The sequence below is a fragment of the Quercus lobata genome, chromosome 5 (genome assembly GCF_001633185.2).
Source record: "Quercus lobata isolate SW786 chromosome 5, ValleyOak3.0 Primary Assembly, whole genome shotgun sequence".
In the NCBI taxonomy this organism is placed as follows: domain Eukaryota; kingdom Viridiplantae; phylum Streptophyta; class Magnoliopsida; order Fagales; family Fagaceae; genus Quercus; species Quercus lobata.
In genome coordinates, this window is record NC_044908.1 from 6,588,399 (window position 1) to 6,608,930 (window position 20,532).

At 34.2% G+C, this 20,532-nt stretch overlaps 1 protein-coding gene across 2 annotated transcripts; it reads left to right on the forward strand.

Annotated features, from left to right (window-relative positions):
- Positions 1 to 16,317: 16,317 nt before the first annotated feature.
- Positions 16,318 to 18,974, forward strand: LOC115989402. Of its 2 annotated transcripts, none has more exons than XM_031113075.1 (2): positions 16,318 to 16,603; positions 16,697 to 18,974. In XM_031113075.1, the coding sequence occupies exon 2, from the start codon at positions 16,735 to 16,737 to the stop codon at positions 18,880 to 18,882; it is 2,148 nt and encodes a 715-aa protein (XP_030968935.1). In that variant the 5' UTR covers positions 16,318 to 16,603; positions 16,697 to 16,734; the 3' UTR covers positions 18,883 to 18,974. The 2 variants fall into 2 exon arrangements, with proteins under 2 accessions (XP_030968935.1, XP_030968936.1); XM_031113076.1 differs by having other exon boundaries at positions 16,700 to 18,974.
- Positions 18,975 to 20,532: the final 1,558 nt, after the last annotated feature.

A 20,532-nucleotide genomic window follows, 5' to 3' on the forward strand; every position in this document is an offset into this window, starting at 1 on the left:
CTAAATTAACTTTTTATTTAAGAATAATACCTATGCAATTTATGAATTTTATTATAAAAATTTCCTTTTATGCTTATTTACGTTGTAGTATTTTTTATTAACCTTATAATGTACTATTTTATGTATTTTGTTTCAATTTTTAAGATATTTTAAGTAAATTTTGCTAATATTTACAAATTTAATATATTTATTTATATTTAAATAATTATTAAATTAATTATGACGTCATCACGGTTCGACCCCGATTCAACCTTGGTTCGACCTTAAAAATCTTAAACCTCTCCCTTTTACGGTTAAATGAACGGTCCAGGTTTCAAAACCATGCAAAAAAGTACTTGAACCTCTAAGGATTAAATCTTTACGTGTTTGGCCTAATTTCAGTTCAAATGAGTAGTCGAATCTCTAAGGAAGTTTAGACACTCATAAGTCATAACAATATATCCTTGCTCACATTTTCTTTTATTCGAATTGTCGAATTTCACTTTTTATATTTTTTTTTCCAATCCATTCATTCATATTTTAACTGAAATAGCAAGTAAAATTGCAAAAGTGCTATCTTCTTCTTCTTCTTCTTCTTCTTCTTTTTTTTTTTTTTTTTTTTTTTTTTTTTTTTTTTTCAGTTTTCTTTACTGATTTCTTTACCAAACTTGGTGGCTTCTTCAATATTCAGAATTTTTAGGCTAGGACAAATTTTGCAAAGACTAGTTAGGACAGCACATGCAAGGCACGTGCTTGCCTGAGCTGGCCATGAAAAATAAATAGTGATTAAGTTCAATTTTAGATTTTATTTGTATCATAAAATAAAGATATAAATTATTTGATTTTTAAAATATATAGAGCTTTGCATTAATAAAAAAAAATTAATTTTAAGAATTTAGACAATTATGTAATTAAAAGCTAATCTCATTCGTATAAGAATTTTGATCAACCATAAAGTTATGATAGTTATTTAACATATAAATATCTATTTTACTATACTATTTTTTTTAGTACTTATTTGTTAAAGTCAATATATCCACTCACTAAAATCTTCTAAGAACGATAATGAATATAATCATCTTCCAACAATAAATAACTAAGTTTTGCTAAGAAAATATAAAATAAAAATAAAAAGATAACAAAAGGCATGTGTCATCTAATTTTCCATTAGGTAAATTATAAGTTTCGAAAATTTAAACCTAGAAAATCATTGTTCTTTAGATAACAAATAAAATACCTTATATCATTATTCCAACTTTCCAAGAATTATTACCATCTAAAACTCAAAATATGTAAAGAAAATTTTTGGGATGTTAAAATTTAGCAGGATTATTTTAGACATTACATAATAGAATATTTTAAGAATCATAAGCTTTCATTATGGTTTAAATGAGAAAATAACAATATGGGATTTTCTCTTTTCCAAAATATTAAGGGAAAAATTGCTTGATTTTAAAGTTTATGAAGGAATTATAAACTACCTTAAACATAAAGGATGAAAAGTGTTTTTATCCTATGTTTTTGTTCTTGTGTGTAAAACTATATGATTTTACTTAAAATGGTGCGCAATGGGAAAAAAATACAAAAAGTCAACTCATGAAAATTGTATGTGAAACAGTGAATTTTGGTTCAACAAAACTTATTAAACCAACAAAAAATTTCTAAAAATACAATAAAATGACATCATATTTTCATAATACCTTTATAATTTTATTATATTTTATTTTGACTTATAAAATATTGACAGCTCAACAATTTTGAAAATATTGTAATGACAACAAGATGTTTTAACGCTTTCACAAAAAAAAATATATATATATATGTTATATTCACAACTTTTTTTACAACAAATCATAAGTAGTAGGCTGTTACAAGTTGTTATTGATGGACAAAAACGTAGTTTCATTAGTAAGTTTAAATTACAACAAAAAAAAATTTACCACTTATGATTTATTATGAAGGTATTGTAAAAAATATTATGGATGTTGCACTTCTTTTTTCACAATAACTTTATTTTTAGTTGTGGTTGGTTTCAGTATAATATTTTATTATTTTATTTCGATCTACAAGGAATTAACATCTCAACAATTGTGAAAATATTTGTGCCAATTTGTTATGTTAATATTTCATTATAATGTGAAACAATGCGAATTGGACAAACCAAAAATAATGTAGAAAATCTACTGTGGCTTTACGCATTCACCAAAAAAAAAAAAAAAGGAAAAAAAAAGCCCAGCAAAATAATAAAAATTGAACAAGCCAAAACAACTGTAGCAAAGCTATCGTAGCTTTCCCATTCACTCTTTTTATATATAAATTACTAAATTTGACTAAACTAACCAAAAAAAAAAAAAATCTATGAATACAATAAAATATTACAACGTTTTCACAATACCTCTATTTTCAAATGGGGTGGATGCCAGTCTAATATTTTATTATCTTATTTTGACCTATAAGGAAACACCTCAATGGTTGTGAACTTATTGTAATAACAACAAAATGTCATGACATTTTTAGTTGTGCTAGATCTCAATATGATATTTTATTATTTTATTTTGACTTGTAAGGAATTGACGTTACAACATTTTCACAATATCTTTATGTATGCATTGTGCTTATTATTAGGACATATGTGTTTAACATGTTAAGAACATATGTCATGATTTTATGTAATTGGGTTATCCTTTGACAAAACGCACTTTACTTGTATTTGGATAGATTTAGGATGTCTTTAAATACTTAAAAAGACCTTGTTTCAAGATGAAATATTAAAGCCTTTAAGTCTATTCAAGAAAACAAGTTTAGAGTGCAAAATCATTAATGCTCGACAGCTGCATCTATCGAGTTTAAGGAAGCTGTTCTACATTCGGTGTGCTCGACACCTGCTATCTGTCGAGGTTTAAGATTGTCAAAATTCCAATCTGATTTTCTTGGGATCCATGAATGTGTCATTATGTTTTCTTTTCTCCTAACCCTAGACATATAAAAAGACCAGTTTAAGGGTCGTTGAAGTGTTCACAAGTTGCACAAGCTTTGAACAGACTCTGTTCAAGCAAATTGTGACCGGAGATGAAGTTCTTGCCCTAGTTCATCACTTTCTCTTGAAGAAGTTGCTGTGTATGTGCACCATAGGGTTTTGTGACTAAGCATCTTCTTGATCTTCATCGTGTGGATGAACTAAAGAACTTTGCAACCAACAACCTTCTTAATTGGTGATTGAAGTCGCATACTGGGATCCGCGCAATTGGTTAGTCACATAGTGGGAGTCATGCATCTGAAAGGGGAACTGTCACTACAAAACAAGTCCAATTGGGTATTGGGGTAAGGGTTCAACTGTAGATTGGTAAGGTACTAGGATTCCTTTACTTGTAACCGCTTGTTGTGATAATATTGGAGTTTCGGGAGTGGTGACCTGAAAATCACCCGGTGGGGCTTTTATCGTTAGGTTTTCCCCATCGTAAACAAATCACCATATTATTTATTTTCCGTTGCGTTATTAGTTTATTGGTGATTTGTTTGTGCTATCACGCATTTGCATGATAAATTGATTAATTAATAACTGGGCTAATTAATTAATTAATTTTTATCACAATGGGTCATTCAGTTTGTGGCCTATCAAGTGGTATCAGAGTAGGCACACTTTGATTAGGATTTAACCTTTGCTGTGTTAATCCATTGACCCCTGTTTGTCATCGATAGAGGACAACCATCAATCATACATCTTTTATTTGATGGCACTAACTATGCATACTGGAAAGTACGCATGAGAGCTTTCTTGCAGTTTTTAGATGAGAAAGTGCGGCAAGCTGTGGAGATAGGCTAGACTAAGCTTACAAAAGCGCCAACCAATTGGGATGATGCCAAGATTAAGGCGGCAAACTTCAACAGTAAAGCATTGAATGCATTATTCAGTACTGTTACCAATGAGGAGTGTAAGAAGATATCCTCAACTAAAAGTGTAACGACCTAAAGAAAAGTGTTAGCCACATCTGCACTATACCTCAAAAGGACTAGTCATAATTGAAGCTCCTTGTAGTTGCTAATAAAGCCTAGATCTACCTAGTAAATACCCGATGTAGGACTCATCACATACCTGCACACATCACACAATCAATCAAATTGGGGCATCACAATCTCCCCCACTTAAATCCGTAACGTCCTCGTTAGGGCCAACTTTGTGGGGTAGTGTCTCCAAGCCTACACAGGATTACCAGGCTGGCTTTGATACCATATGTAACGACCCAAGGAAAAGCTTAGCCACATCTGCACTATATTCGAAAAGGACTAGTCATAATTGAGGCTCCTTGTAGTTGTTAATAAAGCCTAGTTCAACCTAGTAAATACCTGATGTGGGACTCATTACACACCCACACATATCACAAAATTAACCAATTAGGGCATCACAATCTCCCCTACTTAAATCCCTAACGTCCTCGTTAGGGCCCACTTTGTGGGGTAGTGTCTCTGAGCTCACATGAGATTATTGAGCCGGCTCTGATACCATATGTAATAACCCAAGGAAAAGCGCTAGCCACATTTGCGCTATACCTCAAAAGTACTAGTCATAATTGAGGCTCCTTGTAGTTGTTAATAAAGCCCAATTCAACCCAATAAATACCTAATGTGGGACTCATTACACACCTACACACATCACACAATCAATCAAATTGGGACATCACAATCTCCCCTTACTTAAATCCCTAACGTCCTCGTTAGGACCCACTTTGTGGGGTAATGTCTTTGAGCCCATATGGGAGTACCAAGCTGGCTCTGATACCATATGTGATGACCCAAGGAAAAGCGCTAGCCACATCTGCGCTATACCTCAAAAGGACTAGTCACAATTGAGGCTCCTTGTAGTTGTTAATAAAGCCCATTTGAACCCAATAAATACTCGATGTAGGACTCATCACACACCCACACACATCACACAATCAATCAAATTGGGGTATCATAAAAACTGCTAAGGAGGCTTGGACCATTCTCCAGACAACCTATGAGGGTACTAAGGCTGTCAAGGACTTAAAGTTTCAGAGGCTCACTACAAGCTTTGAAGAGATAAAGATGGAGGAGGATGAGTCTTTCGATGAGTTCTATGCCAACCCAAAGGACATAGTGAACTCAGCCTTTAATCTTGGGGAAACTATTCCAGAACCCAAGATTGTGAGGAAGGTGCTTAGATCTCTGCCCGAGAGATTTCATGCCAAGATTATGGTAATAGAGGAATCAAAGGATATTGACAAGATTCCTTTGACTGCGCTGGTTGGAAACTTACAGACCTACGAGCTAGGGTTGACAAGAATAGGCAAGTCAGGTAAAAGCAAAAGTATGGCACTGAAGGCTAAGAGTAGTGAAACAGATGAATCTTTTGATGATGAAGATTCCAAGATGAAGTCCTACATTACCAGGCAGTTCAAGAAGTTTATGAAGAACATCAACGGAAAGGGTTTCAACAAGGACCACAGGTAATCTAGTTCTTCTCAGTTTAAAGGCCAAGACAAAGGGAATAAGGATGCTAAGGAAGGTGGTCAGTACACTGTTTCCTCAGGACCTAAGTGCTTTGGGTGTCAAGGCTTCGGTCACATGAAGCATGAGTGTCCTACATATCTCAACAGCATTGGGAAGAGCAAGGCACTTGTTGTTACCTTAAGTGACACTGAGCCTAAGGATGATTCCGACAATGAGGATGACGGAATCTTAAATGCCTTCACGGCCACGGTTAATCCTACTAATAGGATTGTTGAAGATGTGATTGAAGAAGAAGAACTGGTGGAATCCAAATTTGAGAAGATGGATAATCAAGATGACATCCATACAGCCTATGAGAAACTGTACAAGCTTTCTAAGAAGTATGAGAAACTGTATAGGCTAACCACCAAGAAGCTCAGTGATGTGGAACTTGACCATGAGGAGCTTTCCACAAAGTTTAATGAGGCTAATCAAACTATTGGGGCGCTGAGGTTTGAGAACAATTTCTTGGCTGAGAAGACCAAGAAGCTTGAAGCAGAGCTATGTCAAGTCAGAACTCAACTGGAAAGGACTTCAAGCGCAAAGCTAGATGAGATGCTAAGCATTCAGAAATCTGCTTTAGATCGAACAGGCTTAGGGTGTGATCTTTCTTCCTTTGATACTGCTTCCTCTAGTACTACTGTTTTTGTTCCTCCTGCTAATAATGTTAAAATTGAGAACAATGAGATTAAAACTGAATTAGCTAGTGCAAACTTAGAGAAGGGTAAATCTATCTTAGCAGCACCCCCTAACTTTAAGAAGAAAGATGTTAAAAACACTAGGGCTAAGAAGGCTAACTCTTAAAAGCCTAAACAAAAGAAGCAGTATCTCTGTCATCATTGTAGAATTGTCGGTCATACTCGACCAAATTACTACAAGTAGTTTGCCACTCAATAGAGCAATGGCATAATAGCATCTGGGAACCAGAATCAGTTTCAATCCTCTCTCGCTCCCCTTGGTGATCTTCTCAAAGCCCTCATGTTCCTTTCGAACTTGAACGGTTTTAAATCTTCCCCTTCATCGCTGGTTTAAGGGTTTGCTAAACGGAAAGGTTCTTCCAAGGTGTGGAAGGAAAAGGGCTCAAAGTGATTCTGTCACTTTTCTCTCTCTTTTCTTGTTTTTATATGTGCATTACTTATGTGTTTTGCTTTCATGTTTTGAGTCAGTCTAGTTTTTATGCTTTGTTTGTTTAACATGTTTTTATTTGGTTATTTTTCAATTTTTGCTTTGTTTTGATTTTTTTTTTTATAAAAAAAAATTGAAAAATCATAAAAATACAAAAATAGTGTGTGCTTTGTGTACTTTGGTACTTTTGTACCTTGGATGGCCATTGAAACAAAATCTTCTAAATTTTGTATCATCTGTAGCTTAGATGAGCATCTCTATGCATAACTAAGTAAGTAAGTTTTGTGGCTTGTGTTTGTGATGAGTAAGATTAAGTTGTCTCTTGTACTTGACACTCATATCACTCTTTTTGACAAGAAGGACTAAAAAATCCTGAGAGAAAGGCATAAATAACCATCTCACCAATGTTGCCCACCAATCACAATATGACACCTTTATGCTTCGGCATAGCAAAGTGCAGTGTCAATGACATTTGTGTGCTTAGGCATCGCAAAATTTGAATGTCAAATATCATTGGGTATTTCTTTTCTCTCTTTTATAAGCCCATGCATGATATGTTTAAAAGAAAAATATGTAAAGAAAAATCAATAGCAAAAAGATAAAAAATGGTTTAAAAATGATTGCAAGCATGTATTTTAGGAGATGTGGGAGTTATAAGACGTACCTCAAAGGTGATAGTCCCTATCAAGCAGTTATGATTGTGTGTGAGTTAAAGCGATTTTCTCATATCTCAAATCATCATAACATATATACACTTTTGAAATCTTGCGATGTTTTTTCACATACAACACACAATATTCTTTGCTATTTTTGATATATGTGCAGGTACAATGTGATTTGGCCATCACAAGGTTTTACATATGTTAATGTATGCTCACTAAACTATCTAGACTTGTTTTTGAAATATAAAATTGGTTAGAATTGTTTAGTGTGTGTGTTTTTGGAGATCCATCTGCTTAATTTTTCATTAGAGAGATGATATTGAGAGCTTAATATGTTGATTGGATTGTTGGTTGAGTTTTATGTCTGTGTTTTTCACATCTCAAAAAACTATTTTTAAAAGCTGGCCTGACACCTCCTTGATGCCTCTTCGATAGCTGGCTATTTGTCGAGCTTCCTAAAGCTTTTTCTTGTTGCAATCTCGCCTGCACCTCAATACCTGGTGGATCGATTGAGATTGGGTTTGTATGCTTGATAGCTTCTCGACACCTGGTGGACCAATTGAGGTTCTGTTCTTAATTTTGATAAGATGATCCTCGATACCTCCTCAACACCTCAGCTGTTGACGAGCAATTCCTCGACACCTCCTCGACAGATCGCTCGATACCTCTCGATACCTACATCTGTCGAGATTTATGGCTTTCCTATATAAAGCCTCTACGTGATTCAACTCTCATTTCCATCGGCCTTTCTCTCGATACTTCTCTATTTCTCTTCCAAAAACACTCTCATCTCACTCCAACTTGGTTTCTCAAGGATTCCTCAAGCTTTTTCAAGTTTTTTTTTACTTGGTAAGCTTCTAATCCTTTCTCATTCATGCATTTCATGTTTTGAAACCTAGGTTTTGGGGTTTTTGAAAAATTTTGGGGTTTTTCAAAAGTGATGAGCTTTCATAGAAATTTTGGGTTGGGTTTTCACTTAAATGTGGTTAAAACCTCATACATTGCATCACATTAGCATTATAATGGTATTTCCATACATTTAGATGTGTGCTATATGTTTGTGTACTGATAGGTTTGGATTGGGCTGAGCCCATGATGCAATTTCCTTTGCATGTCACATGTTCATGCATTTCCCATGCATACTTACTTCTTTTCAATATATCTGATATATTTGAAACTATTTGGGATTTTTCTAATTGTCATTCTTTCTCTCCCTCTCTGTTAGTTTACGTTAGTCGTGTCTATGGCACTTAAGCATAAATCCACTCCAGCCTGGAACCCTTTTCGTTCTGGTGCTTCTTCATCGTCTGATCCTACCCTATCTCATATCCGGTTCCGTGATGATGATGCCTTTAAGGCATTTTCGGAGAAATTTTCTAGACGAGGCATTCATTCAAAATGCCATGTCATCTTAACGAATTTTGCAGATGCCGACCTTCCCTTTGTCATTCACAGTAGGGGATGGGAGTCACTGTATGACATCCCGGTCACCTGTCCTCTCATGCTTATCTAGGAGTTTTACTCCAACATGCATGGGATTGATCAGTCAGTACCTCTTTTCTTCACTCGCGTTTGAGGTACGCGTATTCCTATCACATCGCAGCTTGTTGCGGATGTGCTTCGGGTCTCTAGGATAGAGTCTCCTAACTATCCTAGTTGTGAGCGTCTGAGGACTGTGTTCAGGGATGAGTTCATGTCTGCTTTCTGTAAGTACCCTTCTTCTTAGGGTGAGCATCTATTTACACCATGTCGACCTTTTGCTAAAGGTCCTAGATTCATGAACATAGTGATGACTTTTGTTTTGCATCCCTTCTCTCACTATAACTCTATTACAGAGCCTCGTGCTCGATTTTTGTTGTCTCTTCTTCAGTATCTTACCATAGACTTCCCTTCTCATTTCATTTTGTCTATTATAGATGTTTATCTAGGTTTGGTGTCCCATGATAAGCTCATCTTTCTTTCCGCTATCACAAGGATTCTACGCCATTTTTCCGTTCCTTTTCCCTCTTCTGACCATTTTACTGTTCTGTGTGCCATAGACTATGCTACCGTTAAATGTAGTGAGGCCCAACTTTGGTTGTGGCAGTCGGATTCAGTAGCTCCTTCCTCCTGTTTCGCTCCATCCCGTTGTGCTCCATCCACATTTACTCCTCCTTCTTCTTCGAGCGATGTGTCTCTAGGAGATATCATGGCGTAGCTGTAGCACATGGATGCTCGCCTCGATAGACTCTCTATGGAGTTGTATCAGGTGAACGCTCGTGTCGGTTGTATTACACGACGATAGGCATCCATGGGTGGTTTTGCTCCTGAGGCTACTCCTTCACCACCTTCTCCCGTGGGTTCTACTTTTGAGGATGTGGATGATGATGATGGTGATGACGATGATGCTTTGGATGATGCTGATAGAGATGCTAGTTCTGCCAATGAGATGTCTACTTGACACTCTTACCCTTTGTCATTCGTGACAAAAAGGGGGAGTAGTTTTGGTATAAGAGTAGTCCATCTTAGGGGGAGAGTTAGTATTGGAAGATTTTGTTAGGGGAGTATTGATACTTTTTGAGGGATGTAGTGAGGACAGTATGTATCTTTTCTTTTTTTTCTTTTTAGATACATCACTCTTGTACATGAGGTCTTGTGACCATTTATAGACATATATTGTACTTATCTCTTTCTTTATATTGATGTATGTTTTTCTTTCACCTACCCCTTCATGTGTTGTGTCTTTTCTCCCTTTATACACATGTTTCTTATAATTGTATGCAATCTATTATTTCTGTTTCACACCAAGATAATTTGATGAGTTTTGTTTAAGGTGTTTCAGAAATACAGGTTGTCAAAGTCTACTTGCCATAAACTCTCTTCTTAAAAGTTTTTCAAGAGTTTGTTTTAGGATAGATTTTATTGTATTCAACAAGTGAATATAAGTTGAGTGATTTATGACTTCTCTCATATGTTCATTTGTTGTTGTGGTTTTGTCAGGGATTGCCAAAAGGGGAGATTGCTAGGACATATATGTTTCACATGTTAAGAACATATGTCATGATTTTATGTAATTGACTTATCCTTTGATAAAACGCACTTTACTTGTATTTGAGTAGATTTAGGATGTCTTTAAATACTTCAAGAAACCTTGTTTCAAGATCAAGTATTGAAGCCTTCAAGTTTGTTCAAGAAAACAAGTTCAGAGTGCAAAATCATTAAGCGCAACAGCTGGCTTGACAACTGCATCTATCAAGCTTAAGGAAGCTGTTCTACATTCGGTGTGCTCGACACCTGCTATCTGTCGAGGTTTAAGATTTTTAAAATTCCAATATGATTTTCTTGGGATCCGTGAATGTGTCTTTAGGATTTCTTTTCTCCTAACCCTAGACATATAAAAAGATCAGTTTAAGGGCTGTCAAAGTATTCACAAGTTGCACAAGTTTTGAGCAAACTTTGTTCAAGCAAATTGTGACCAGAGACGAAGTTCTTGCCCTAATTCGTCTTTTTCTCTTGAAGAATATGCTGTGTATGTGCACCGTAGGGTTTTGTGACCAAGCATCTTCTTGATCTTCATCGTGTGGATGAACTGAAGAACTTTGCAACTAACAACCTTCGAAGTTGGTGATTGAAGTCGTGTATTGGGATCCGCACAATTGGTTAGTCACGTACTGGGAGTCGTGCATCTAAAAGGGGAATTGTCACTATAGAACAAGTCCAATTGGATATTGGGGTAAAGGTTCAATTATAGGTTGGTAAAATACTAGGATTCCTTTACTTGTAACCCCTTGTTGTGATAATAGTGGAGTTTCGGGAGTGGTGACCTGAAAATCACCCGATGGGGTTCTTGTCATTAGATTTTTCCCATTCGTAAACAAATCATCGTGTTATTTATTTTCTGTTGCGTTATTAGTTTATTGGTGATTTATTTGTATTACCACACAGTTGCATGATAAATTGATTAATTAATAACTTGGCTAATTAATTAATTAATTTCTATCACAAGGGGTCATTCAGTTTACGGCCTATCACTTACAATGTAAATTTATATTGTAGATGCATAAAAATTAGTAAATTTTGTACACACAAAATTTGTACAATATTCACCCTTTATTTGAATGTGTAAAATATTTACCACTTTTATGTATCTATAATGCAAACTTACATTACAAGTACAAAGCAAACACATGAAGATCTTAAAATATATATATATATATATATATATATATATATAAAGAAGAAGAAGAAGAAGAAGAAGAAGAAGAAGAAAGAGAAAGAAAATGGATTGAATAACCAAAAAACACTTTTCATGAGCCTTTGGCTCTTTTTATATAGTCAATAGATAGAAATAGATTTCCATAGTATTTTTAATTTTTCATAACAAATTCTAAATAACAAGTTTTTATTGATTTTAAAATGGATTTACCACTGATATCATTTTTTTATTCATCAATAGTAGCTTACTGGTTATCACTTATAATTTTTTATGAAATTAAATTAAAAACGTTATGGATTTCGCATTTTTTTATCAATAAAAAAGTAAGATCTCAACAATTATGAAAATATTGTGAAAATAACAACAGAAATATAAGTTACAACATTTTTGCAAAATATTTATTTTTAGTCGTGGTTGGTCACAGTCTAATCGTATACCAAAAAAAAAAAAAAAAGGCAAGTAAACAGTGCAAATTGAAGAAAAAAAAATAATGTAACTACTACTCCAGCTTTATACATTCACACTTTTGTTATAAAAGCGTTATGAAAAACGTTGTGGATGTAACATTTCTTTTTTCATAATACCTTTATTTTTAGTTGTATTTAAATTTAGTACGATATTTTATTTTGACTATAAGGAATTTATATATCAACAATTATGAAAATATTGTTATAATTTATTGCGTTAACTAACAACTTTATGTATAAAAAGCTTTATAAAAAATAATAAAAAGTGGGCTGGACGATATATATTACCCCAACCCAAAAAAGAAGAAGAAGAAAGAATGGGTTGAACAAGCCAAATGTGTACTATAGGGGCACCCCCCCCCCCCCCCAAAAAAAAGAATGGGTTGAATAAACCAAATATGTATTGTAGTGAGCATTGATGCTTTTTATATAACTAATAGATTCAAGCAATCTTAACTCCATTGGTCCCACCGATTTCAAATAAAAGCATGCGAGGTGCGAGAAAGCACACAAAGCAATACTTGTCATGCTAGTAGTGATACATGTTGTGAGGATGATATTACATGTGGGATAAATATCCTGTCATAAGGTAGGCCATTGCATTATATAACATGTCGCGCCCCAATCCTCAGGGTCAAGAAAACTACATCCCAAAAAGTATTTGTAATTTTTTTTTTTTTTGACAATTAAATCTAAAGAATTCCTATTAATATTCAATCTTAACTCCATTGGTCCCACCGATTTCAAATAAAAGCATGCGAGGTGCGAGAAAGCACACAAAACAATACTTGTCATGCTAGTAGTGATACATGTTGTGAGGATGATATTACATGTGGGATAAATATCCTGTCATAAGGTAGGCCATTGCATTATATGACATGTCGCGCCCCAATCCTCAAAGGGTCAAGAAAACTACATCCCAAAAAGTATTTGTAATTTTTTTTTTTTTTTTTGACAATTCAATCTAAAGAATTCCTATTAATATTATAACAATTTTTATAACAATTTTGCTCTCAAAGTAAGTCAGAGTTCTATAAATAATTATAAGGACCATTAGCCACAGAAGAATAGAAGTTTGAATAATTATAATTATGCATCAATAACTTGTCTTATTGAAGATAAAAGTCATCACTATTGTAAAGTTTACACCCCTATTAAAACATAGTTTGTTTAACCTAATAAATTATCCAAGTTGTTATTTAGGTTAATGATATCATGGAAGTCTGAAGAAAACACACACGATACTCTATTTAATGGAATAGAAGCTAAACTGTTAGTTTCTGGTAGTAAACCCACGAGGAGTTCTATGAATCCACAAAGAGATAAACTAGAATCCACTAGAGAAAGAATTTGACAAAAAATCTTTTTTTTTTTATTTATTTTTTTTATAATAGTCTGAAAATTGAATTGCCTTTGGAGCCTACAATGCGTTTAAATAGTAAAAACAAACTTTATGGCAACATTAATTTGATTAAACCCTAAGGTGGTTACGAAAGCATATAAAACTCTAATTTGATTAAATAACATTAAAAGCACCTAAAAAGAAAGAAATAAATAACCTAAACCTAAAATAACAAAAATTACATAAAAATACTATAATTAAAAAATTACAAAATTTAAAATTCAAATTGTGTCATACATCAGATCCTTCCACTTGGAGAAAACCTCATCCTCGAGTTGATAGTTGAAATTTGAAATCTTTCGCTTTAAATAATTTGAATGCTTTAATAACTTGATCAATTCTGAAACTTGAATCCTTCATAAAGTGTAGCATAAAATTTCTTCTCATCTGCCTTAAATTTATTTGCAACATCAATCAACAAAGGATTGATGATAAAATTAAAATTTTCTACTCCTAGAAAATCAACATATTGCATGGCCTTCTTCAAAAAATCAACCAAAACCTGAGGATTATGAGTTGTGGACTTATCTGCATATTTAACCTCAATGGGATCTTCCTCAATATTCTCAATAATTAGCATCTCTTAATTTCTATCATTATCCACAATCAACTCAGCCTTCTTTTTATTGACATCTTCATCACACTTTTGACAAGTGGTATCTTCAATCTTCAATTTAATAACTTGTTGCAAGTCTTGATCTTTATTAACCACTTCAAAATTTTCTTTAGAAATGGGCTTCTTCTTCTCAACCCTAAAACCCTTTCCTTTACTTGACACCTGGACCTGGCTGTGATAATTTTAGTTTTGTGGTTGACCTTCTATTTTTTGAACGTATTGCTTTTCATATGAATATATAGATTTACAATCAACACTTGTATAAGCTAATATTTCATAATAGTCATTAGGAAACCATAAATCAATTAATACACTTTTCATTCTTTGCCAAGAGTAGATTGGATGCTTACCTTGTCATTTTCTATTGATTTGAATATCTTCTCACCATTCCTCTGCTTCATCATCCAATTTATTAGAAGCAAGCCACACTTTTTCTTCATCACTTCTAAAAATTAAAATACTCTTCTAAATCAAGAAGCCAGTCAATAAAATTCAACTTACACATATCTCCATCAAAGAATGAAATTTTCTTGTAGTTAGGAGTGCATCTTTGAATATATTAAATATTGTTGTTGTCAAATGATTTCCTAGCAAGAAGAGTAGCAATCTTTTGGATTTCGCCTATAATTTGCTGATTCACGAAATAGTTGATTCTCATCACAAGCCTCTTCATGAAACTTGAGGAACTCAGTCCTAGTGAGGATTGTGTTGTTGACGTTGTTGTTGCCATTGTTGTTGTGGTGATCACCGTCTTGCCAATTAGCCATTAGACTAGGGTATGTCAAAGCTTTGATACCAACTATTTTCACGAAATAGTTCATTCTCATCACAAGCCTCTTCATGAAACTTGAAGAACTCAGTCCTAGTGAGGACTGTGTTGTTGACGTTGTTGTTGCCATTGTTGTTGTGGTGGTCACCGTCTCGCCAATTAGCCATTAGACTAGGGTATGTCAAGGCTCTGATACCAACTGATGTTGTAGAAGCTTGAAGAAAGCACACGCAATATTCTCTTTGATGGAACACAAGGGGTTTCTCTAATTCCACAAGGAGATAAACTAGAATTCACTAGAGAAAGAATTTTACATAAAGTCTATGTTTATTGATAATAGTCTAAAAACTGAATTGCCTTTGGAGGTTATAGTGCTTTTAAATAGTAAAAAAAAACTTAGGGCAACTAGAAACCCTAAGGCGGCTACAAAAGCATATGAAACCCTAATTTGACTATAAAAAATTAAAATTAAAAACACCTAAAAAGAAGGAAATAAATGACCTAAACCTAAAATAACAAAAATTACATAAAAATACTATAATGAAATAATTATAAAATATGAAAATCAAATTGTGTTCTACATCAATTAATTATGCAAGTTTAGATTAAACATACATCACATGCAATCAACACAGCAGAAAGTAAATGACACAGAATGTGATGATCTAGGAAAACCAATGAAATTGTCTAGTTTCAAGGTAAAAAATCTAAGAAGGATTTAACTTAGACAATCCACAAGGCAATAATTCACTAATAGAATGAAAGTTTTTACAATATACTTAATCCTAAATCTATTGCTACTGCATGTATTACTTAATAACGTGACTACATGCAGTTTCAAATCTACACTCTTCTATTATGAATATGTTACACATAAATACTCCTGTTTGTGACTTTGAGATCTCCAATCAAAGGATTAGATTATCAAGAGTAATTGATTTGATGCAACAAATTTACTCCACCGGTACTAGCAATAGGGATTTGATTTTCTGTAGGTACTTGTTAAGTTAGAAGGTTATAGAAACTCACAGATCTTACAGGAGTAACTCACAAAATTTGAAAAACATGTATTAGGGTTTTGGTTTTATATCTAGTAGTGTTGGGTCTTCTTTAAAATTCTATAGAATCGCAGTTCAATCGGTCACAATTGGTCGAAAGCCCTTTCTCGATCAGTTGAGCTCTTTAGTTTCTGACTTCATTTTTTTGCAGCTTGTATGTTTTTGAATCTTGACTTGTATCAACTTAAGCAATATCTAAACCACTTCAAAGAAACTAAGATCATACACTAGACTAGTTTTTATTCTTGGTTTGCCAACATACAACAAATTTAGAACCTAAACATTTAAAGCTAAATATTTAGAACCTAACAATCTTCTCCTTTAGCAATACTTCGTGCATTTTCCCATATGCCATACCAAATATATGCACCTTTCATAATTAAGCATATATTTACTAAGGTTACAATACAACACTTTTTAGAAAGGTAAAATTTTCACAACAATTTCCCAAAATGTGTTTTACACAAATTAAAAACAACATTTTATATGATATGTTTATTTTTCAAAGAACCATTAAAAAGCCACTTAACATGCAATCTACAAAAAACCTGGTTTCCAAAGCTCCAAAATGTGTCACATGGCTCTCCAAAAATATTTGACCCTTAAATATATATGTAGAGAGAGAGAGGGATGGGTCCTTACATGATCGATCAATTAACTTTCTAGGTGCGTCGTTATGGTTATTATATTTTGGGCAGACCTGAACTGCAATTTCTGGTTTGTTTTGGATTTTATTTGATGTGGTATATAGTCTAGAAAAAGAAGAAAATCTGAGCAACCTTACTTGTAGAGGTCAGCAAAAGAAGATAGAGCTCTGATAAGGTAACCTATTAATCATTTGTGCCTTTTGTCATTGATTATCATGTTTTGCTATGCGACATAGTAACAAATAAATGCATCTGTGCCTTTCTTCAGTAGATAGCAGTTTGATCTCGACAAGGAAGAGGAAGACGATGCAGATTTTCCCACCAGGACTAAGAACAATTTTGAACGAATGGGAGATACAAGCTTTGGTTTTAGTTAGCCTTAGCTTACAAATCATCCTTTTCGTGATGGGCAGTAGGAGAAAGTATTGGACCAGTGACATGCTCAGTGTCATTCTGTGGATCACTTACCTATCTGCGGACTGGTCTGCCACAGTCTCGCTGAGTGTGCTTTCTAGCAATGCAGGAAATATTGAAGATAATGCGGTAGATCCAAAGTTTATGATAACGGCATTTTGGGCTCCATTTTTTCTGCTACACCTTGGTGGTCCAGACACTATTACTGCCTATTCCTTGGAAGACAATGAGTTGTGGCGAAGGCACTCTCTAACATTAGTTATCCAGGTGGGAGTGGCTGTCTATGTCTTCCTCAGAGCCTGGACAAAAACTACGCTGAATTTTCTGGCCATTCCAATGTTTATTGCCGGGATAATTAAAATTTGGGAGAGAATTTGGGTTCTGAGGTCCGCGAGCAGTGAAATTTTTAAGGCATCCATGCTTCCATCTCCTGATCAGGGCCCCAATTATGCAAGATACATGGAAGAATACCGCTTAAAGAAAGAGGAAGGGTTCGACGTTAAACCTGGTAAATTCAGCGATGCTTTGTTTGTAGGAGATTTCTCCTTTACAGCCCCAGAAAACGTCATGATTTTAGATGCGGCCGCTCTACAAGACGCTTATCATTTCTTCGAGACTTACAAGCAGCTATTCGCAGATCTAATCCTCAGCATCCAAGATAAGGTGAACAGCCAGTCATTCTTTCAAAAAGCATCTTATGATGCCGCTTTTAAAGTGATTGAGGTTGAGCTGGGTTTCATGTTCGACGTATTTTTCACGAAGGCCTTCATGGTTTATTCTAAAAAGGGCTGTCTTCTGCGTCTCATCAGTTTCTTTTCTACCGTGTCTGTTCTTGTGGCTTTCTTGATCATGGAGAAGCATGCCTTCACAACAGCCGATATAATTATCACTTATGTATTGCTGGTTGGAGCGATCTTCTTAGAGATATATGCCGTGTTAATACTAGTTATCTCAGACTGGACAATGCTGATGCTTAGTAAGCACAAGAATTTCGTAGTGGATTTCTTGTGCAAAACCATTTCAAAAATTCGATTCTCTAAAAATAAGAGGTGGTCCAATACAATGGGACAATTCAATCTAATAAGTTATTGTCTTGAAGAGAAGGCAGACAAGTTTCGTGTTATCCAGAAGTTCTTATGCAGGAATCAGTTGCCAGAAAAGTCTCGATACCAAGATTCAGCGGAGGTTTCTATGAAATTGAAGGAATTAATATTTGGGCTGCTACAAGAGAAATCAAAGAGTGCCAAAGATCCCAAGACTTGCAAGGGATTATGTGCTTATAGGGGTGACCAGGTTCTTAAAAATTCAAAATGCGCTGATTGCAAGGAGAAAGAAGATCGCAAATCAGAGGAGGAGAGCGGTGAGGTTAGATTTGATCCGGTTCTTCAAAATGCAAAATGCCATTATGAAATCGGCGAAGAAAATTATAAAACAATCGAACAGAGCGTTGAGGAAGAATTTGACCAAAGCATTCTTCTCTGGCATATTGCAACAAACCTTTGTTATTATTCAGATTGGAACACATCCCCGAATTCTGTCAAAATTCAAAATTGTGAAGAAAGCAAGTTGTTATCAGACTATATGTTATATCTTCTAGTCATGCGTCCATTTATGCTTCCCAATGGAATTGGACAAATCAGGTTCCAAGACACATGGGCCGAGGCGGTTGAATTTTTTCAAGAAAGAAAATCAAAATGTGTTGGCAATCAAGCTAAAATAATTTTACTTGAAGTGAGTACTGAAGTTCCTCCATCTAAAGTGAAAGGAGATAGAAGCAAGTCATTGCTGTTTGAAGGATGTCGGCTTGCAAAATCTTTGCAATGTTTGGAAAATGAAAAGAAATGGGAGTTGATAAGTCATGTATGGGTAGAAATGCTATGTTATGCAGCCAGTAAGTGTCGATGGAACCATCATGCTCAGCAGCTCACTCGTGGTGGAGAACTAATCACTCATGTCTGGCTTCTTATGGCGCATCTTGGTATAACTGAGCAATTTCAAATTTCAAAGGGCCATGCAAGAGCTAAGTTGATTGTGCATTGAAATAGGTTGTATTGTATGGGAAATGCTCTTTTATTTATTTTTTTCCTCTCTCTCTTTTAATTCCACGGCAAAGCATTAAAAGAATAGATTTTCATGCATTTTGATATAGATCTGTCAAATATGATGTCCAATTAAAGTTAAAAAGTTATTATAATCAGCAATATTTTTTGTTGTGATGCTTTTCCTTCCCTATCTTCCCTATGAAACACTACAAGAAAATGTATTTTTAGTGACGAAAAAATTCATCACTAAAAGTCCTGTTTTTCGTCACTAAGAACCTTTAGTGACGAAATTGGACTTTTGGTGACGAAATTTGTTTCGTCGCTGTAGCCCCGTCGCTAAAAGTCCTGGCGACGAAATTTTTCGTCACTAAAAGTCCGATTTGTTTTTTAAAAAAAAAAACTTTTAGCGACGAAAACGTTTCATCGCTAAATGTTTTCCTCGCTAAAAACAGTATTTAGTGACGAAAATATTTTGTCACTAAAACTATTTCAGTTTATTAAATCATATTTAGTGACGAAATATTTCGTCACTAAAACTATTTTCAGGTACATTTAGTGATGAAAAAATTTGTCACTAAAACTATTTTTAAGAAAATTCAGACACATATAGTGACGAAAATTTTCGTCACTAAAACTATTTTTAAGAAAATTCAGACACATATAGTGACGAAAATTTTCGTCACTAAAACCATTTCTTATAAAATTCCGTTGCATTTAGTGACAAAATATTTCGTCACTAAAACAATTTTTTGTTGCCATATTTGTGACGAAAAAATTCGTCACTAAAACTTATTTTCTATTTTTATTATTTTCATAGCGTTGATATTAACCTGTAACCTGTCATTATATTATTAAAACCTCACATTTAATTAACATATTTATTTCAACAACACATTTATAAAAAATCGATCCATACATTCTACAAGTTAAAATTAAAGTAAGTATCCAATTCAAACTCCTTCCATACAATAAGTGTTTGCAACACATACAATAATTGTTTGCAACACATACAATAACTTAAGATGTTTTATAACAATACAAAAAATGTGGCACAATATAATTAGAACTAACAGAAGATGTCCTCATATGTCTTCAAATAATGCCTAAAGGAAATCCCCTAAATCCACCAATAAGAAATCTGCACAAATATAAATCTTCAGTTAAATATAAATCTTTAGTCAAATATAATTCTACATAGTGCCAACAGAAAATTCACTTCTATATCTTCAGTATCATAAACTAAAGATTAAATAACCTATCACGTGACAAATATTAGTTTCAAATGATACATAAAAAATGAAGTGTTTTAATTTAAAGATAAAGTACTAACCAATAAGCGATTTAGCTTGAAGATGAACCACCTCCATAAGTAAAAACATCATCATAACCCTTGCTCCTCAAAAAATTAAGAATATTGTTTTGGACCTCATCTTGCTTAGCTCGCGCCTCTTGCTTCTTAGCTCGCTCCTTTTCGTCCCTGGCTCTTGTCTCTTTGAGCTCAATTATCTCACTTTCTAACCGATGAATATACTCCACCGAGGAATTAGATGAGGCAGTGGTTACTAGAGAAGAGGAAGGTCTCATGCCAAGTCCTTTTACAATACCAGATTTCTTCTTAAAAACCAAATTTGAGTTCTCCTCTTGTGTA

What these genes read in the sequence shown, in the direction of transcription:
- LOC115989402 (XM_031113075.1), top strand. Translation starts at nt 16,735, where the DNA reads ATGCAGATTTTCCCACCAGGACTAAGAACAATTTTGAACGAATGGGAG.